A 20,595-nucleotide genomic window follows, 5' to 3' on the forward strand; every position below is an offset into this window, starting at 1 on the left:
CCCTGCAACCGATGGGAAGCCCTACACCCCCTCAGCATACTCCCACCCTGCAACTGACAGGAAGCCCTACACCCCCTCAGCATACTCCCACCCTGCAACCAATGGGAAGCCCTACACCCTCTGAGCATACTCCCACCCTGCAACTGATGGGAAGCCCTACACCCAATCATCATATTCCCACCCTGCAACCGATGGGAAGCCCTACACCCCCTCAGCATACTCTGGGGAGCAGGGCACCAGAAATGGAGAGAACATCCCTGTTAAGAAGGTGAAGCTTGGGATATGATTCCACCGGCCAGTGACCATAACAGTGGATCAGAAATGGGTTCAGCGGCTAAAGGAGCCACACAGGCTGCACATGAGTTATGTTCATGGGAACCGCCCAGGCTGCGGGCTGCTGGAGACTGGCTCATGGGAATCCCCGTAGGAAATGGGATACGAGAGGGTGCTGAGGGCAAAAAGGGCTTCTGAAGGGTCTCGGATGCTGAAGGCTTCCTGATCATGTCGGAGGTTTGGATCTGGAGCTTGTGTTACATAACACCAATCGTTGTGGACCCTGACATCATCAACAACACACTGCCGCAACTACCTGTCCTAGCGGAGCTAGATGCTGAATTTACCATCACCGATGTCATAAAAGCAGTCCATTGCATGAAAAATAACAAATCACCTGGAATCAATGGTATCTCTTCTGAGATCTTGAAGATTGGTGGCGAAGCACTTACCTCCGAGCTCACAATACTATTCAAAACATGTTGGCTCCACCGTTATATCCCTAAAGATCTGCGGGACGCAAATATTGTGACCCTTTCCAAGAACAAAGGTGACCACCAAGACTGCAGTAACTACCATGGCATCTCACTGCTCAGCCTTGTAGACAACATACTCTGTTGTGCAATCCCATTCAACCCCCCCCCCCCCACCCCCACGTCTGCCAACCATCGCCAACAGAATACTGCCTGAAAGCCAATGTGGCTTTCGGCCATCTCCATCAACTATCGATTTGGCCTTCGACTTCCAACAACTGCAAGAGAGATGCATTAAACAACGCAAACCTCTCTATATGTGCTTCATCGACCTGACCAAGGCCTTTGACTCACATCTATTCCATGTCTTAAAACATCTTGGCTGCCCTGACACACTACTGTCCATCATCGTCCAGTTTCACAACATCATAGAGGCCACTGCCCAATTCGATGGCTTGAGATCAGAAGAGTTCCCAATCCAATGCAGCATAAAACAGGGTTGCGTACTCGCTCCAGTTCTGTTTGGCATTTTCATCTCTGCTCTTCTGCGCCATGCCTTTCCAGAAGCTTCAGGCACAGCGCTGCACACAAGGAGCTCCAGAAAACTTTTTAATCTGTCACGGCTCCGGGCCAGGACATAAATCAGAAGAGTTATGATTTGAGAACTGCTCTATGCAGATGATGCTGCCTTCATGGTTCACTCCCAGCCAGAGCTGCAAGTATTGTGTGATGCATTTGCATCTGCCTGCACTGAATTTGGTCGGAAAATGAGCCTGGGCAAGACGGGCATCTTTAGCCAACAAACCCACGACACTCCATCAGTTACGATCAATGGGTCAGTGCTCGCCAACATAGACAAATTCTGCTACTGAGGCTTCACTGTGACAACAACGAACTCACTTGATGCAGAACTGGACACAAGCCTGGGAAAAGCATCCACTGTCTCCGTGCCCATGTGTGGGAAAACTGCCACCTCTCCACCAAGTTGAAAATCCGAGTCTACGAGGCCTGCGTGCTGAGTATGCTTCTCTACAGCCTTGAACCCTGGGTCACATACATAAAGCATGAACACTGCCTAACGCATTCCATTTCTGCTGCCTCAGATCCATCCTAGGCTACTCATGGCACGACAGAGTCACAAACGTCCAAGTCCTGGAGAAGACTGGAGGTACGGACCTCTACTCAATCATTCGCGCTCACTGCCTGCGGTGGGCTAGCCACATTGTCTGTATGCAGGATGGCCGATTGCCCAAAGATGTCCTCTACGGTGGGCTACCAGATGCTCCCCGCAATGTTGGCCGCCCACGTTTTCACTACAAAGACGTAATCAAGTGCAATCTCCAGTCATTCCATGTCAACCATACTGACTGGGGGGACCTCACCGAAAAAATCGCACTGCATGGCGTTCTGCGATTCGCAGTGGAACATCACAATGTGCCAACGACTACAAAAAGTTCCGTGAGGGCAGAAGAGCGACAAGACACCGTGTTCATGTTCACTTGCGAAGGGATGGGCCACGATGTTGTCAATGAATTAAACAGGAGACTGTGCAGCCGCAGAGGCTGAGGGAGCATAGGAGGAGAATTCACAGACCGTGGCTCTGAACAGAGGTTGTTTTGATTCCCTTCCTACTCCAATAGCTCAGTGCTTAGAGCACTGGCCTTGTCAACCATTCCTTGCTGGGGCCTCATTTCTGCAAGGGGAGCTGGACAAAGTGGTGACTCTCCGTCTGCCTAAAATAAAAGGAGTCTTGAACCTTGAACCTCAGTCAGAAGTGAGGAGCTGTTTGGAAAGGCTGGGTGCTGAAGCCTATCAGCTCCTCTCTGAGCGGTGAAATGGATCGGTTCCAATTTGCAATCGTAGCAGTAGGTCTATGGTGGATGCCATCTCACTGGCACTACACAAAGCCCTGGAACTCCTGGACAGCAAAGATGCATACTTCAGGATGCTTTTTATCGACAACAGTTTGACATTTAACACCATCATTCCCTCAAAATTGATCATCAAACTCCAAGACCTTGGGACTCAACACCCCACTGTGTAATTGGATGCTGAATTTCCCTCTCCTCCTGTCCACAATCAGTGAGGATCAGTAAGAACATCTCCTCTACAATCTCCACCAGTACCAGAGGGCTGTGTTCTTAGTCCCTGCTTTCTCTCTATAAACTTATGACTGCGTGGCTCAGTACAACAAAGCCAATGCAACTGATGCTACCATGGTAGTGGATTGTATATAATGGGGCGATGAGACAGCATACAGAAGGGAGAATGAAAACTTGGCTGAATGGTGCATGAACAACCAACTCCCACTCAATGCCACCAAAACCAAGGAGCTGATTGTGGATGTCAGGAAGGGAAATCCAGAGTTGTATGGTTCAGTGATCATCAGGGGATTAGTGGTGAAGAGGGTGAGCAAATTTCAGATCTTGAAAGTCATTATCTTGGACCCAACCACAAATGGCGTTGTGAAAAAAAGACGTCGACACCTGTACTTCCTCAGGGATTTGCGGAGCTTTGGTACGACATCGGAAACCCTGGCAAGTTTCTACGGAGGTGTGGTAGAAAGTGTGCTGATCGGCTCCATCCCAGTTGGGTATAGGCACATCAATACCCTTGACTGAAAAGCCCTCTGAAAGGAAGTGGACACAGCCCAAGACATCACAGGCAAAACCCTCCTCACCAACGAAAACATCTGGAACTCTGCCATCGGAAGGCAGCATCAATGTTCAAGAATCCACACCACGCAGCACACACTCAGGAAAGAGATATCGGTGCCACAAGACCCGCACCATAAGGTTCAGGAACAGGTGCTACCATCAGACTCCTCAACAACAAACTCAGTTCAGGGACTTATGTAAGGAGGGTACTTTTACACTTTATTGATGTTTTTCTCTCTGTATCGTACAGTCGGTTTGTTTAAATTTCTTTATTTGTTTACATCTCAGTGTTGAGTCAGCTTTATATGGCATTGCCAAGAAGGGTTAATTCTGCATGGCCCACAGCAAAAACAATTTCAGGGATGGATGTGACGTCATGTATGAACTCTGACAAAAAATCTGAAATCCGAAATTGGAAATGTCAGATGTTTTACACGTCTGGACATGGCAAAAGAAACCTTTTCAATGCACTGTTGCCAAAAGTGACTTTAGTTAGGGAATATTCTGGGATTTGGAGCTTTCATAATGTGACAAAGACAAGGCCATTTCCTAACCCCTGTTGATCTACCTAATGTGAATTAAACATCTGCGATCCTAGCTCCATGAAACAAGCCTTTGATAAGTTGGGTCACTCTTATGGTGCCATGTTCTCCCAGAGTAAATCATCTCTGATACCAAACTTTTTTTCCCCTCCCAGAGCAGTTTAATGATTTTGGGAGATGTAATGGTGTCAAATAAACATTCCATCATCTGGAATCCAATGAAGTGGTTCAACCACATCGGAAACGACCACAGCAAGAGTGAGTTGGGGAGGGGAGTGAATTTGTCCAATTTGCAATAACATTCACCACGTGTCATTTTTCTTACAGACAGGCCAGAATGGGGTGTTTTTGGGGGGCACGGCGGGTCTTATCACAGTCCCTCATAGAGGAGGGTATCAATCACTTCCCCGATCTCCTCATAGCCCCCGGCACCCGATCCAGGTGGGTGCAGACTACCTGGGAGGGAGGGGCAATGACAAGAGGAGTCCACCTGGCTGCCGCGACAACAATGGTTGGCGGGAGACCCTCAAATATAAACTGCCCCTTGAGTACATTCATTCCGAGAATGTGGGGGGTTGGGGTCTCATTGTGACATCATAGGGAGAGAGTAAATATTGGGAGATTGCCATGGTTTCACTTGTCTTTCTGTATTATTGTGTAACAATGAACCCATTGATGACATCACACAGCCAGCAAACCCAGTTGCTGAGACTGCAGTCGTGTTCATTGTGAGGGTTGAACGTGGTGCGAGCGCGTGGCACAGTCTTTTCCGAATACCAGGGCTTTTTGGCCAAGTGAGGCTCACGGTGGTGACGTATTTGAATTACTACATCACACGTCACTGGAAACACCTCGCCTGTGACTTGCAGGAGAATGGGCAATGCCTTGTGCTGTCTACGAGTGGCACGAGTGGCTGGGGAAGAGGAGCAGAGTAGGAGATCCCTCACTCCTCGGAAAAGAATGACGTGCAACTGCTGCAAGAAGATCAGAGGCAGGTGGTTTCATTCCCGAGTTGCTGCGGTGGAATCGTCAGACTTCAATGTCGACCGCAGGGAAGAAAACACGCAGCAGGTACTCTCGGTCACGTGTGAAACCTTCTATGAGGCAATGTCGAAATGAACATAAGTTGTACTGTGTGCACAAGGTTCATTACTCACGTAAACATCAGACACTCATCCTATAAGGAGAGCTTGGTGTTTCGCAGCTAATTATCTCCAATTCAGTGTTAGTAAATCATTTATGCTTTGTCTTATCTTTTTCCAAAGCATCTACAGATTGGGTGCTTCATTTATTCTGAAACTTAAACAAGGTCTTCAACAAGTGAATCCTACTTGGAATTTATACATTCCTACTTAATAAATGGGTCCAGATAGTCTTATTTTTGTAAATTAAAATGAAAAACATTCTCTTTCCTTTCACAGGACAAAGGATCCCCAGGGTTTAAAGTGTAAATGATAAAACTGGAATTACTGGATATTTCAATAAGAACAGAAAAGGCTGGAAACTCCCAGCAAGTCAGGAGGTGACCAACCTGCTGACTATTTCCAACATTTTCTGTTGTTACATTTGAAGTATAATTATTTTTAATATTTCTTCTGGGAACAATTGGCTGTCAAAGGCAGGAATTAAATACTCTTTATTGTTTTGGGGTAGGGAGAGTTTAGTGCTTTTTTTAGGAAGGAATATATGGGTTGGCACAACATCAAGGGCTGAAGGGCCTGTACTATGCTGCAGTGTTCTATGTTCTGTGTTTCTGCCGTGGTGATTTAAGAGTAAATATTAACCAAGGACCCCCAGAAGAATGTGCCCTTTCCTTTGGTTTCTGCCCTGGAATGAGATGAGATGAGAGACTGGAGTCCTGGTTTTGTGGCTGAAATCAAAACAAGAGTGTTCTTCGTAAAGATGCACCAAGAATCTGTGGTTTGCCTTTCATCAAATTCAAGTCAGAAACCTCAGCCTTGAGTGTATAGGTGTGAAATCTGAATGTCTCTGGGGATTGACCCTGTGCCATGTGTTCAGTTGCAATGCCTTGGGCCAATCCTGAAAGGTGTTTTGCCTTGCTTTTTCCAGATTCTTTTGTTCTGTTCACTGCCATGGTTCACATGACGCAGTGGATTTGAAAATAGTCATTAAGTTTTAACTGTGATTTTTACCTTCAAGACCACATGCTTGTTCTTGGTAAAATGTTTTTATTGAGTTGGAAGGTTGGAACAGTGTGGTGCATTATCAGGATATATGGTTAATTGGGATAAGAGTGAAATGATGCTTTTGACAAGAATGGATTATGCAAACTGCAGAGATATTGTTACATTTAAGTGGTTGGATAAAATTAAGTATTTCGGGATAAATGTAGATGATAATTATAATCATTTATATGAGTTGAATTATAGACCATTATTACATTAAATTAAATAAGATTTAAGTAGGTGGAAAGATTTACCGATAACTTTAATAGGGCGCTGTGTTGGCACAGTCTCTCATGGTGTATAACGCCACATGGCGGAGCAGCCATGGGAAGATGGCGCTGTCAAGGTTTTCTCCCTGCCTCAATTCATCTGCCCAGCGCACGCCTGGGGCAGCGATTCTGATATCACAATGCACGAGGTGACTGAGCTTAGGCTGCCCTTAAGAGGGCGCGGGCTGAATTTGAATAAAAACATCATTAATGGCTTTCAATGTGGTGGCTGAGTCTTTCTTGGTTGTGTCCAGCACGACAGTGTTTTAAAATGAATTTTTTCCCCCGTATTCAGTATTTTTGTCAATCAATTACATGTGGGATTCCTAAAAGGTTTTAAGGATTTCCATGTGCTGGGAAGATCTTTATTATGAAAAGGTAAATTGGCAAGAGTATCTATACAAAAATTGACTTGGAGTTTTATAATTACCACATTTTCAGGATTATTATGAAGCGGCACAATTCAAGTTTATTAATAGAATGGTTGGATCACATGAATCTTTACGTTGGGCTAAAATCCAAATGGCTCAGCTTCATGAACAAAGAATGATACAGTTTATTTATAAATGGAATGCTCAACTTTTCCAAAATTATCCTTTACTGGTGTTAAAACATTTCATGGAAATATGGTATCGGACCAACGTTGCTATTGGTGCTGAGGGCAAAATTTCGGCTAAAACCCTTTGTATTAAAATAAGCTTTGTATTAAAATAAATCACGTATTCCTGAATATTTGGGAAAAGAAAGGTATTATCTTGGTCGAAGATTGTTATGAAGTTGGAAATTTTGTTTCATATCAGTGATAGAATGAAAAAATGGATCAGGTCAATGCTTAGTAACTTTGTTACTAGATAATTCTGGACACAGTTTGAGATTACCTAGAAGGATGAGATTTGAATGTTTAATTATTGAAGGAGGGGAAATGGGATTGATTACACAAATGTATGCTTTATTACAAAATAAGATGCCTAAGTCGGATATTTATAAAGTGAGAAGTAAAAGGAAGGAGGATCTGTCGGTTTTAATTTCTCAGTATGATTGGATGACATTATGTGAGGACAGTGTGACTAAGCCAGTAAACGTTATATAAAGATTCGTTCATTATAATTTTATTCATCAACTTTACTTAACACCTGAGAAGTTGAAGAGGTATAGATTTATCTCTTTGGATATGTGTTTTCAATGTGGAGAATAGATAGGGTCTTTTTTACATTCAGTATGGTTATGTGATCAGGTTAAACCCTTTCTGAATGGAATTATGGAACTTTTGCAGGGGTTGTTTAAATTTAAGCTTTCATTAGAGCCGTTAGTATTTTTATTGGGACATATGAAGTAAAATGGAGTTTGGAAATGAAATTGGATACATTTCAAATTGCATTTATTCAGTTGGAATAGGCAGTAGCGAGAAAATGTAAAGCTATAACCTGGAAAGATGAAATTGAATTAAGTATTCAGAGATGGCACATGGACTTGCAATCATGTATTCCATTGGAAAAGATAACTTACAATTTATGCCATCCGTCTACCATTTTTGTTAATGTGCGGGTCCATCTGTGAAGTGTATGGGTCTAAATATGTCATGGTTGATTGGTGACATCAAACCCGACTATGATGGTTTGTTTCTTTAGTTTGAGGTTGTAGAGGATTGGAGGGAGCTAAGAGAGGGGGTGGGAGGGGGGTATATATGGGGGAAATTTTTGTATGTTAATATGATGTATTTTATTGTGGATTTTGAATTTGATTTTAAATTAAGTATACAAAAAGAAGGTTACTTTGTAGACCACATGCTAATAGTTCCTTTCATTGTTGTTCAATAACATCTGATCCTTTCCTGCTTCTAAACTGTATTTCTGTGAAATCTCCACACAACGGCTTCTCTGTGTATTTCCGGCATTACCTGATCCAATGCACTAATTGATAAGGTGGTGTCTGCAACCTATCTTAAGGAAGGCTGAGACGACCACAGATCGCTAGTGATTGTTGTTTTCTTTCAAGCAAAGTTGGCTCGGCCAAGGGTTCTTCTCAGATGTCTGAATGTGCAGTGTGACAAGAGTTTTAGAGGTAGCTTGGAATGAATTACTCGAGCAGCTTCCACACACACACATTTGAAAACCCAGAATTTTAGCAGGCTTATTGCATCCTGCTTTTTGCAAAGGAGCAACAAAGTATCCACATACAGCTTGCCTAGGAGAGCATGTGGCGTTAGCAGGCAGAGTTAGAACAGCTTTGCTCTCAGAGAGGGAGGGAGTGAGAGAGAAGGAGTCAGATAAATCTGTTCCAGAGGGACAAGCTGCCAAACTTTGGAAGGCTGCCTGGTCAAAGGAGAAGACTGATGGTCTGAAAGATGACCTGAAAGAAAAAGGATCATCCGGAGAACCCTGAAGGGGACAAGTTTTGTCAGAAAGACTAACTAAGAAGAAATCAGTTGCAGATGCTCTGGAAATGGAATCTCTCTCTCTGAAAACCAGCAAGAGCCCTTCTGAGTGGTAACCATTTGTCTGTTAAACACCAAAGCTTGGTGAACTTTGTTAATGCTAATGTATGAGCACTGTTGCAAGAATTGCCTGCAACCAGTGAGATTGGACTGTGATCCAAAGAACTTTTCTAATCTTCAATACACATTACACTCACCTGCACTTAGTATTTGAGGGTGGATTAAGTGGGTTAGGTAGGTTAAGTAATAAGTTAAAGTTCAATTCTGTTTTCATGTTCAAATAAAATTCTAAACTACTTTTGTTTAAATAACCCTGTGTTGTTGTGCATATCTATTGCTACTGGTTTTTGGGGTCATCTGGACTCCGTAACATTTTATGGGGGCTCATCCTTTAGGATTTGAACATTGCAGTTTCATGATTTATTAGTTGATTGGGATGTTTTTGCAGGCTATTTTTACAAGCTAACAGAAAGCTTGTGTCTGGAAAAACTGCAGCAATGGATGTTGATACATTTTTGTTACAACCATCACCTGCAGAACTGCAGAAGGTGAGAAAATAGGAACTGATGGCTATTTCTGAGGCATTGAAAATTGTTGAAGTTAAACATTGGATGAGAAAAGTACAAACGTAGAGGATTATAATAGTGAAATATTACATGTGAAGGAAAATTTGTTGAGGAAGACTCACAAAAGGACATTCCAGAATAATAGGCATTTTCAGAGAGCTCATGTGGACCAGATTAATAAACCTGTTCATAAGGTTAGGATGGAGCAGGATAGTAGGGCTGAAATAAAGTCTGGAGAAAATGTTCAGAAAAAAGATGAAGGAAAGGTAGGAAAGGACAGAACTTCTGTATTTATATGCAATTTGTGTAAGAAAGCTGGTCATGTGACTGTGAATTGTCTAGTCTTGAAACAGAAAAGGTAAAAACAGGTTTAACCAGAACCATGTATACAGAAACAGTGGAATTTAAGGAGAGCAGAGGTGCATAACCTGATCAGTAGGTCATGGATGTTTTCAAGCCTTTTGTGTCAGAGGGCTTTGTCTTAATAAAGGAGGGAGAACCACAGGTTCCAGTTAACATTCTTAGAGATACTGAGGCTGCTCAGTCATTGTTGTTAGAAACCGTTTTAACTGTGGATCAAAGGACAGACACAGAGGAGACAACTTTGATTAAAGGTGTTGGAGATGAGGTAGGGTCAATATTGCTTCACAAGGTTGTGCTAAATTCAGAATTAGTCAAAGGAACTGTTGTAGTAGGAGTTACCCATGTAAGGTGTCTCGTTTTTGCTGGAGAATGATTTGTCAGAGAATAAAGTTGGGTCAGTTTTAAGATTGACAAATTGGCCTAGTAAGGATGTGGTTAGAGAGGATGGTGAGATATATCCTGCATGTGCGGTAACTAGGTCTGTGACTAAGAAAATGATGACAGCTGAAGATGATCCAGTTGGGGGAGTCACGTGATGGAGTAGTGGCCGGTCAGGGAATTCCAGCCCTCTCCGGAAAAGTTTAAAAAAAACGCACAAAACACAAAGGTACAAGATTAAAATTTAAAACAAAGTAAAAATAAAGGTGAGAAGAAAATGGCAGCGAAGAGAGAAAAGTCGAAAACAACGGGAAGAAGAGAAGAAGAAAGAACGTCGGAAGAAGGAGGTGAAGGCCTTACCTGTCCGAGGAGGCCCGCCGCGGAGAGAGAAGCCCGCTCCCTCAGGTCAGTGGAAGTCCCGGGCTCGGGACTACAAAAATGGCTCGCAGAGCCGAGTAAAAGTGCGCAACCGCGCAAGAAAAAAAACACACTGACGGGAGGGGGAAACAGCTGCGGAGTCGATCTCCACAGCTGAGAGAGACACCTGCAGCACAGCAGCTGGTGCAGAACAGAGACAATAACGACAACAAGAAAGAAGAAGGTAAAAAGAAAAGAAGGAAACAACAGATGGTCAATCCAGAGGAAGAAGAAGAAGAAGAACAGAAAGAAGTGGAAGAAGAAGAGAAAGGCAAGACAATGGATGTATCTTTTTTCAAAGAATATATGGAATCAGTGAAAGAATGGCAATTACAAGAATTTAATGAGATAAAAAGAAGAATTAAGAATGCAGAAGAAAAAATGAATAAAATAGAAATGGTCATATCAGAGATAGGAAAAAGAGTGGAGAATGTGGAAGAACGAGAAATAATCGTAGAAATGGAAGTAGAGGACAAAAGAGAAATTAGAAGAATCTAATAAAAAAGTTAAAGTGGCACATGAGCTGTGAGCTCAGAAGACAGATATAATGGAAAACTACATTAGAAGAAATAATATAAAGATAGTGGGCCTTAAGGAAGATGAAGAAGGCAAGAATATGAGAGAATTTATAAAAGATTGGATCCCCAGGGTCCTAGGAAGACCAGAATTACAGGAAGAAATGGAAATAGAGAGGGCACATAGAACACTAGCCCGGAAACCACAACCGCAGCAAAAACCAAGATCCATTTTAGTAAAATTTTTAAGATATACAACAAGAGAAAATATATTGGAGAAAGCAATGAAGAAAATAAGAGAAGACAAAAAGCCACTGGAATACAAAGGTCAAAATTTTTTTTTCTATCCAGACATAAGTTTTGATCTCCTGAAGAAGAGGAAGGAGTTCAATACAGCAAAAACGATCTTATGGAAAAAAGGATATAAATTTATGTTAAAGTACCCAGCGGTACTTAAAATAGTTATTCCAGGGCAACAAAACAGACTATTCTCGGATCCAGAGGAAGCACGAAAATTTGCAGAACAACTACAAAACAAGCAGAGAGATGAAGACATGTAATGAGAGTAAAAATGACCACAAACTATATGTATGTGTGTATATGGGTATATGTATGTATATATTATATATATACATATATATATATATATATATAATATATATATATATATATATATATATAATATATATTTATTATATATATATATATGTAGATGTGTATGTATGTGTGTGTATACATGAATGTATACGTATTTAGAGGAAAATATATAGAGTATAGATAAGAATTAATAAGGGAATGAAAGGGAATAGAGGGAATAAGGAGGGAATTAAAAGAGTGACCTTTGTTACATATGAAAATTGAAATATTTTCCGGGGGGGGCTGGGTGGGAATGAGTTACGGTCACTGCAAAATCAGTTGACATTTGCGAGTGAATTCGCAAATCCAAATGGAGAGGGGAGATGTGTTTGCCCAACAAGAGATAAAGGGCAACTCAGGAGGGGGAGGGGAGAATGGGGTTAAAGAAGTTTTAAATAGGAGAATAAGGAAAATGTTTGATGTTTTAGAAATGTTGTCTTATAAAGTGTTCAAAACAAGAAAACAGAAATGGATAAGAAGGAAAGGTGATGATGGAGAAACGGAAAGGGAAGATAAACAAAGTTTGAAATGGCTACGTTGAACTATATGACTTTAAATATTAACGGAATACATAACCAAATCAAAAGGAAGAAACTGCTAAATTTACTGAAAAAAGAAAAAATTGATATAACATTTGTGCAAGAAACACATTTAACTGAATTGGAGCACAAGAAATTAAAGAGAGATTGGGTAGGACATGTAACAGCAGCGTCGTATAATTCAAAAGCAAGAGGAGTAGCTATATTAATCAGTAAAAATGTACCAATTAAAATAGAAGAGGAAATAATAGATCCAGCAGGGAGATATGTAATGATAAAATGTCAGATATATTTGGAGTTTTGGTATCTACTCAATGTATATTCACCTAACGAAGAAGATCAAAAGTTTATGCAAGATATTTTTTTGAAGATAGCAGATACGCAAGGGAACATATTAATAGGAGGGGATTTCAACCTTAATTTGGATTCAAATATGGATAAAACTGGGAAAAAAATTAACAGAAAGAACAAAGTAACCAAATTTATAATTAAATCGATGCAAGAAATGCAACTTTTGGATATATGGAGGAAACAACACCCAAAGGAAAAGGAATATTCATATTATTCGGGTAGACATAAAACATACTCAAGAATAGACCTATTTCTGTTATCAGCTCGTAAGCAAGATAGAGTAAGAAAAACAGAATATAAAGCTAGAATATTATCGGACCATTCACCCTTGATATTGACAACAGAGTTAGAGGACATCCCTCCAAGAATGTATAGATGGAAATTAAACTCCATGCTACTTAAAAGGCAGGATTTTAGAGAATTCATTGAAAGACAAATTAAAATGTACTTTGAAATAAATACGGAATCAGTGAAAGATAAGTTTATACTATGGGATGCAATGAAAGCGTTCATTAGAGGGCAAATAATAAGTTAAGAAGCCAAGATGAAGAAGGACTATAATCAGGAAACAGAGCAGTTGGAAAGGGAAATAGTAAATATAGAAAAAGAATTAGCAATGAAGGAAGATACAACTAAAAGAAGAGAATTGGCAGATCAAAAAATAAAATATGAAACACTACAAACATATAAGGTGGAGAAGAACATAATGAAGACAAAACAGAAATATTATGAACTAAGGGAAAAAACGCACAAAATCCTAGCATAGCAGCTTAAGACAGAACAAGCTAAGAAAATTGTATTGGCATCAAGGAAAAAAGACAAACAAATCACATATAATCCAACGGAGATCAATGAAAACTTTAGAGAATTCTATGAACAATTATACCAAACTAAAAACGAAGGGAAAGAAGGCAAAATAGATGAATTTTTAACTAAAATTGAACTACCAAAATCACAAATAGAGGAATAAAATAAATTAACAGAACCATTTGAAATAGTAGAAATACAAGAGATAATAAAAAAAAACTACCAAATAATAAAACACCAGGAGAGGATGAATTCCCAATAGAATTCTATAAAACATTTAAAGATTTATTAATTCCTCCCCTCCTGGAAGTAATCAACCAGATTGACAAAACACAAAGCTTACCAGATTCATGTAAAACAGCAATAATTACAGTAATACCAAAGCAAGGGAAAGATCCACTCGCACCAGCATCATATAGACCAATATCATTACTTAACACAGATTATAAGATAATAGCTAAACTATTAGCAAACAGATTAGCAGATTATGTACCTAAAATGGTAAATCTAGACCAAACTGGATTTATTAAAAAAAGACGCACAACAGACAATATTTGTAAATTTATTAACTTAATTCATGCAGTAGAAGGGAGTAAAGCGCCAACAGTAGCAGTTGCTTTAGACGCAGAGAAGGCCTTTGAAATGAAAGGGGAGGGATTAGACGAAGGGGCCCGAGAAATGAAGGCAGTGTTAGGGAGACATGAGCAGGGAAATGATGAAGCGGAATTCCGTCGATGCCCGTGTGTGTGTATAGGAGGCTGGTCTTTAGTATTTTCCATCCTTTTCGTATTAATCCAAGACTGGGCAAGACCATGTGTTGCCCATGTGCATATTCCGATGAAATGGTGTGGAATGTCCACTGTTTATAAACAGGCATCTTCCACTCAAGTGGTTTCACATCCTCCTCAATCCCAAGGGTTTGCAAATAGATGAGGGAATATGGAATTGCTGCCAGGAAAGTACAACACGTCTTCAAACTAACAGGATTTTGCAATTTGTAGGAAACAACAGAAGATAACCTACAAAAACATAAGAAGACAGTAGGTGATCTTCTGAAATGGTTGGCAGTCGAGGGTCACTATGGAGTTCATATCACCGAAGACGAATTCTACGCATTAGGTGATGGTTTCCAGATGGAGGAAGAGGACGATGCGATGGGGTCATTTGCTGAGATGGGCGAAAGACTGAATGACCACCAGCAAGGCCTGAAGGTATGAACACTTCCAGGTGTTTTGGATAAGTGTATATTCGAATAATTGTAAAAATATTTTGGATTGGACTTTTCATCAGAACCTCTGATCAGTACAGATTTGATGAAAGGCGACTGACTAAATTTCACTTAAATAATGACTAACACAATTTCCAAATAATGTTGAATTGAATTTTGACGATCTTCTCCCAATCCTATTCAAAGATCTAGCAGATCCTCTTTCTAACTCAGTCCTACTTTCTGTTCTTTGCTCTGGCCCAGTCACGCAAGTGATGAGAGATGACGGGAATATGATTAACTCACTAGTGAAGGGGCAGTGATTGACGATGGTCACAGAGGCCCTTCACTAACAATCTCACCATGGCAGCTTCTTAACAAAAACTCTTCACCTCAGTAATGCTGTATTCTCAGATAATGTGGATCTTGATGTTGTAAAGGGAAGAACCTCCTCCCCTATTTTGATAACTCCAGCACCCACTCATGTGATTAACTCTTTATAACCCATTGAATGGGCGATGCAAGCTATTCACAACCAAAAAGGGTTGAGGAAGCATACACCACCGGAATGAATTCTGGCGTAGCAACGTCACTGTTCGTCCACTCAACCAGGCCAGATCCTTGTGCAGATCTAGGGATTGGTTTGGAAAAGAGAGTGAGTAAGGCTACACCCCCTCACTACCACAATTTTCCTGTTGTTGAGGCAACTGTTGGTGACAGCAGGAGCAGAAAGATTCATCCCATGTTTCTCCAGGGGCTCCCTCAATTCTGATGTGTGGTAGCACCATTGTGCTAAATGGGATAGATTCAGAATAAATTGACAGCTGGAATCACAGTGGCCAAAAGGTACGATGGGCCTTTAACATTTGCAGCAGGAAAGTGTTACTTACCATCGTTAGTTCTCCCATTACAACCAAGACAAGTCATCACCATGGTTTAATAGGGAATGCAGATGCACATGAGGTGCCAGACTGATAATCTTACAACACTGGACAGTGGGCAGGCAATGCAGAAAAAAAAATAACATTCCAAAGACAGAATTAACCGCTGATGAAATTTGAGCTCTGTCGTCCTTCCGGCTGGGTCATGAACAGTAAACAGGAAAAGAGGGACCAAGGGTCTCCTCATTCTCAGTGGTGGTAGGCCTCAGCTTCTGAATAACAATGTTGGGGTTAAGACACTTTCTAGCATGTTCCATCAGGTTCTTCCGACACCATCACAGAAATCACTTTCACCCTATTTGATTTACTTAGGAACACCAAGTGCAGCAGACAAATAGGACCAGACTCCATCACATTCGAAGTACTGGAGAAGTTCAGTCTAGATTTTTTTGCACCTCTTGTCACAGTTGATCCACTGACATCCTTCTGACAAAGTGGCAAATTCTTCAGGTATCTGGTCCATCTACCAAAAGCAGGACAAAGCCATACTTTAATAATCAGCTGCCCGATGGAAAGTGTGTCGCACACACTGTGACATAAAGTGGCATTGTTCACCAATAACCTGCATAATGGTACTTCAATTGGGTTTTGTCACATGACTCCAGGTCTCCTTCTCACTGTGGTCCTAACATGGACCAGCCACTTTGAGTACTGTGATAACTAAAACAGATCAGAGGCTACCTGTCAAGCAGTAGGTGGCGAACCTTTGCTCCGCACTTGACTGGATGAGCACAATTCCCAAAGGGCCCAAGGACCTCAACAGCAGAGCAAAGCAGTTGGCTTGATTAGCCCTCCATTCATTCTCTCCACTGAGGTAGTCCTGTATTCTATCAACGGAGTGAACGACATCTACTCGACTCCAAGAATATGTCCAAAGAGGAGCCTTCTGACATGGAGAGGGACGTGCGGTAGGTCTGTAGGAACATTACTACCTGCTGATTCCCCTCCACACTCCTCTCCCTTCTAACTGGGAAAGATATTGCCGTTCGTTCAGTTTGGGCCCTGGCAGGGACACCTGCATCTTGAAGCACTAATGTGAAAATGATAATTACCCAGAATGTTTTCACTCAAATGGGGATAGATTTTCATGTTTGTCATTCCTTAATATGCAGTGCTCAAGTCAGATTTTCATCGTAAAAAAAGAGCAATGATCTTTAAACATTTACCAATTGATGTTATCTTCTTTTCGTAAAGCATTGCTTAACATGTATGCAAATTATTGCCCTGTGTGTGCTTGACAGCCTGGTTTGTTTTGGAATAAGGCGACTTGAATAAAGTCTTGTCAAGTCCAAAGGATGTTGAACAAAATGGTAAAGATCAATACAATAAAGTCACCGTTATGTCTCTGTGTGGGAGGCTTTTTAAATAACTTAGAGATGCAAGATTCAAATAGCAGAAGAGATTTTACTTATTGATGCCTTCCACCATGCCAGGAAATGTTCATACTCACATAGACATGCACCCCACATTGGTGCACGACATTTACAACAGTGAGAAGGGTGTGTTATCTCGTCAGGATCATGTGAACTCTTTTGTAACTTCCTAGGAATACACCCTTCTCACTGTGGTAACCGTCGTGCACTACTGGGGGGCACCTATACATGAGTATGAGTGTGAACAGTTTCCTGAGTTGGTGGAAGGCATCAGTAAGTAAACTCCCTTCTGTTATTTGAATCTTGCATCTTTAAGTTATTTAAGAATCCTCCCAGGTAACACGGAGACAGAACATGTTGGCAGTGGTCGGTCTGAGAGAACAAGAATAAAACTATAAAATTGATTGGAAGTGACTGAAATCTGAAGGGGAAGAAGAGAAAAAGTACACCTGGAAATGAATGGCTGGTGCAACAGCAGTTCACCCAGTGATGGACGGGAGGCTGAAGACATTGTTGAATCGTTGAAAACGTTTCAGCAGATGTACAATTTAGCAGTGAAAAGCTATTTTAAAAATGCAACAGCGAGGAGAAGGTTAGTTCTATACATGTCTGGACAGGGGAGCCAGGCCGTGACTTATTTAATAGCTGAGAACTTACGGGGTGGAGAAAAATGATCCAGAGCAGATATTTGCAAAGGTTGTTTCTCACCTTGAACTCAGCTCTAATCCTAGACTTGAATGCAATGAATTTCAAGGTTTTGTGTAAGAGACTGATGAGACTGTTACTAACGTCCTTACTACACCAAAAACTAATGCTGCAAAATGCAGATGGAAGGATATAGAGGAAAGATTAGCTGATCCACTAATATGCCCATCCTGAATGCAAAAGTCTCTTATAGGGAAGGATAGCTTGAAACTGGCCAAAGATATAGAAACAGGCAGAGTCTTCGAATCCACGAGGACACAAATGAAATCCCTATCAATGCAGACCCACCCACAGCAAAGTGAAGGAAGGGTTGATGCTATAAAAAATACAATCAGAAAAGTGCCACCCCCAGGACCTGTAGGAAGGGCAGCAGACAACACCCCTCCGTGACCAAAATGATTGCCCCGCATACGGTTCTGAATGTGGAGCCTACGGCATAGCAAACCACTGGGCGAAGATGTGCAAGTCTGGGGTAAAGGAAACAGTGATACCAGTGAAGAAAAAAGACAAGAAGATCCACCATCTCTTAAAAATGTTGACACACTCATATACATAGACATCCACCCCACAGTTACTTCAGTGAGAAGGGTGCATTCTTACACAGTTACAAACTAGTTCACATTCTCCTGACTAGATCACAGTCACCTCTCGTTAGATTTCACGTGTTCTCTTTTACATCATGAAAGAATATTAAATCCCTGAATTGAAAGTTAAGGATGAGATAATTCAAATGACAAAAGTTTAATGTGCTTAAGTTTAAATAAAAGTAAGTCTGTTTGACAGGGAAGGGACTGTGTACAAATACTGAAGGAGAGGATTTATTTTCTTGTCAGTCAAATTAAATATGGAATATATTCTACTCCATCTCAGCAGGATTCATCCTTTGACACAAGCAAAGAATTGTAGATCAAGGTAGTTGATTAAACCTCCGAAAGCATAAAACCATTTAGATTTCTGGACTTGAAGTACGTTTCCTGTGTGTATTTAAGAGTGTTTTGGTACCCTGATTTTTAATAAATTGGGAAACCTGAATATTTTATTTCAATTGCAAATGCAATAAATAGAAACCTTACCTCCCCCAAGACAACTTGGAGCAATAAAAATGAACCTAGGATTGTTTCTTTTCTAGGAACATCGCCAAAAGTTGTCCCAGAAAGAGCAAGAGTTGGTTTTGGCCATAGAGGCAGCTCAGACTTTCCTGGAACAAAATGTCCAGGACCCTTTGCGAGACGAGGAAGTTGCACTGCAGGAGAACTTGAATGTCTTGATGGAGGAGTACGAATCCGCTTTATCAAGTGCAGATTCTCAATTAAACGTGATTGAGGATCTGCATCTAGAACTGCAGAAGTTCCGAAAAGGTGAGGGAAAGTATTCATTTATTTTCCAGATTACTATAAAATACTATTTACTGAGAGTTAAAAAGAATTCTAAGTAAGACAACTGAAAGCTACATGTGGTTTGGAATAACCCCAACTTGTAATTATTACAGGATCCTGTCAATGTGTCAAAGTCTATATAATCTGGTATTATTTGATCATTTTGATTATTTCACCATTATATTCCTTTAAACAGATCATGATGAATTCGAAACATTAATGATTCATTCAGAAAAGGAACTACGAAAAATAAAAGCTGAGGAATTTGACTCCACGTCATTGACATTCAAACTTAAGAAGCAGAAATTCCTCTTCAATGATCTTCAATTTCTCAAAGGGGATCTAAGATACCTCAGACGATCTTGGAAAAGTCTCTTCGATGCTGCCTTTCTCTTTGAAATCAGGAATGCAATTGAAAGCTACAAGATCCCAATTGATCCTGATGCCATAAGCCAACGTGTGGAGGAGACGGTTGAAAGCGCCGATGCTCGCTTCAACGCACTTCGATCAGAAGTATGACATATCTCCTTTTTTTTGACTAATAGCATTTAAACTCCAATTTTACTTTAGATCAGTAACATGAGAGCATTTTGATAGACTGAGCAACTTGTGTAAGTTTTAGTCTTATAAGAGTGGCTCTGGAAAAGGTTTGCGGCTGTGATTAATAATACCCATGAAGAACAGGAACAATGATCAAATCTTTCCAGTATTGTGGAGCTCTCTTGGTGGCCAAACTCACTCGAGTTGGACAGAGACCACTGCAGAAAATAAGTCATGAACTCATTTCCTTTTAATAAAATCAAATGTCGAACAGATCATAATTGGTGAAGATTTTCCAGACTGGCCTCCCACGTGCATTTGTCACTGAACACGGTGTAATGTGTCCAATCCACAAAGGTCACCTCGCTGGCTCAGTATGTCCTAAACCCAAGGGTTAGGCTTGAATGGCATAACAGAAATGCAGAGTGTTCGGCTGGAACAAGCCCAGCCCCAAAAGAATTTCTGTCTAATCTTCACTGACACACTAAATTTGTGAAAGTTTTCAATGCTTCTGATATATTCCTGACCATCAGTTTATTTTGAAAGCAAACTCAAAATATCAATTAAAAGATTTATTGACATAACAAGAAAATGGAACAGTACGGCAGGGTAACAGGCATTTCACCTTTGGTGAGGAGTGAACATTGCCTTTTTGTCTGTGACCCTCAAAAAACTTGATGCAGGGAACAAAAAAATGATAGTTGGCATAAGTAATGGACCAGTAATGTATCGCTTGACCCATTTTGGATCGATTGGACACTCGATATTTGATCGCATCACAAAATCGTACATTTTAAAAATCCACATACTCATTCATTTCTTTCACTCTATAGTGCATTGGACTTGGAATCCGTCTTGGCACCAAGGTATTTGAACAATGGCAAGAGAAGGCAGATGAGCTGCGTTTGTGGCTAGAGAGAGTAGAAAGAGAAAGACGAATGGTTCAGCTGGAGGCCATCTCTAATCCAGAAATCTTGCAGCAAGAACTTGAAAATATCATGGTAAATTAAAGTTGTTATTTCATAAATCACTGTGTAATGTTGCTTA

The 20,595-nt window shown here is 40.8% G+C and overlaps 1 protein-coding gene across 2 annotated transcripts in view; it reads left to right on the forward strand.

Moving 5' to 3' along the window:
- Window positions 1-4,657: 4,657 nt before the first annotated feature.
- Window positions 4,658-20,595, forward strand: part of LOC138750504 (microtubule-actin cross-linking factor 1-like) — a 32,012-nt gene continuing 16,074 nt past the window's right edge. For both annotated transcript variants that reach the window (XM_069912579.1, XM_069912580.1), the window contains exons 1-5: window positions 4,658-5,016; window positions 14,408-14,617; window positions 18,762-18,990; window positions 19,205-19,521; window positions 20,382-20,549. In XM_069912579.1, coding sequence (XP_069768680.1) covers window positions 4,819-5,016; window positions 14,408-14,617; window positions 18,762-18,990; window positions 19,205-19,521; window positions 20,382-20,549 — 1,122 coding nt within the window. In that variant the 5' untranslated portion in view covers window positions 4,658-4,818. The remainder of the gene's footprint in view (window positions 5,017-14,407; window positions 14,618-18,761; window positions 18,991-19,204; window positions 19,522-20,381; window positions 20,550-20,595) is intronic.

This window comes from Narcine bancroftii, unplaced genomic scaffold, assembly GCF_036971445.1.
Source record: "Narcine bancroftii isolate sNarBan1 unplaced genomic scaffold, sNarBan1.hap1 Scaffold_157, whole genome shotgun sequence".
Taxonomy (NCBI): Eukaryota; Metazoa; Chordata; class Chondrichthyes; order Torpediniformes; family Narcinidae; genus Narcine; species Narcine bancroftii.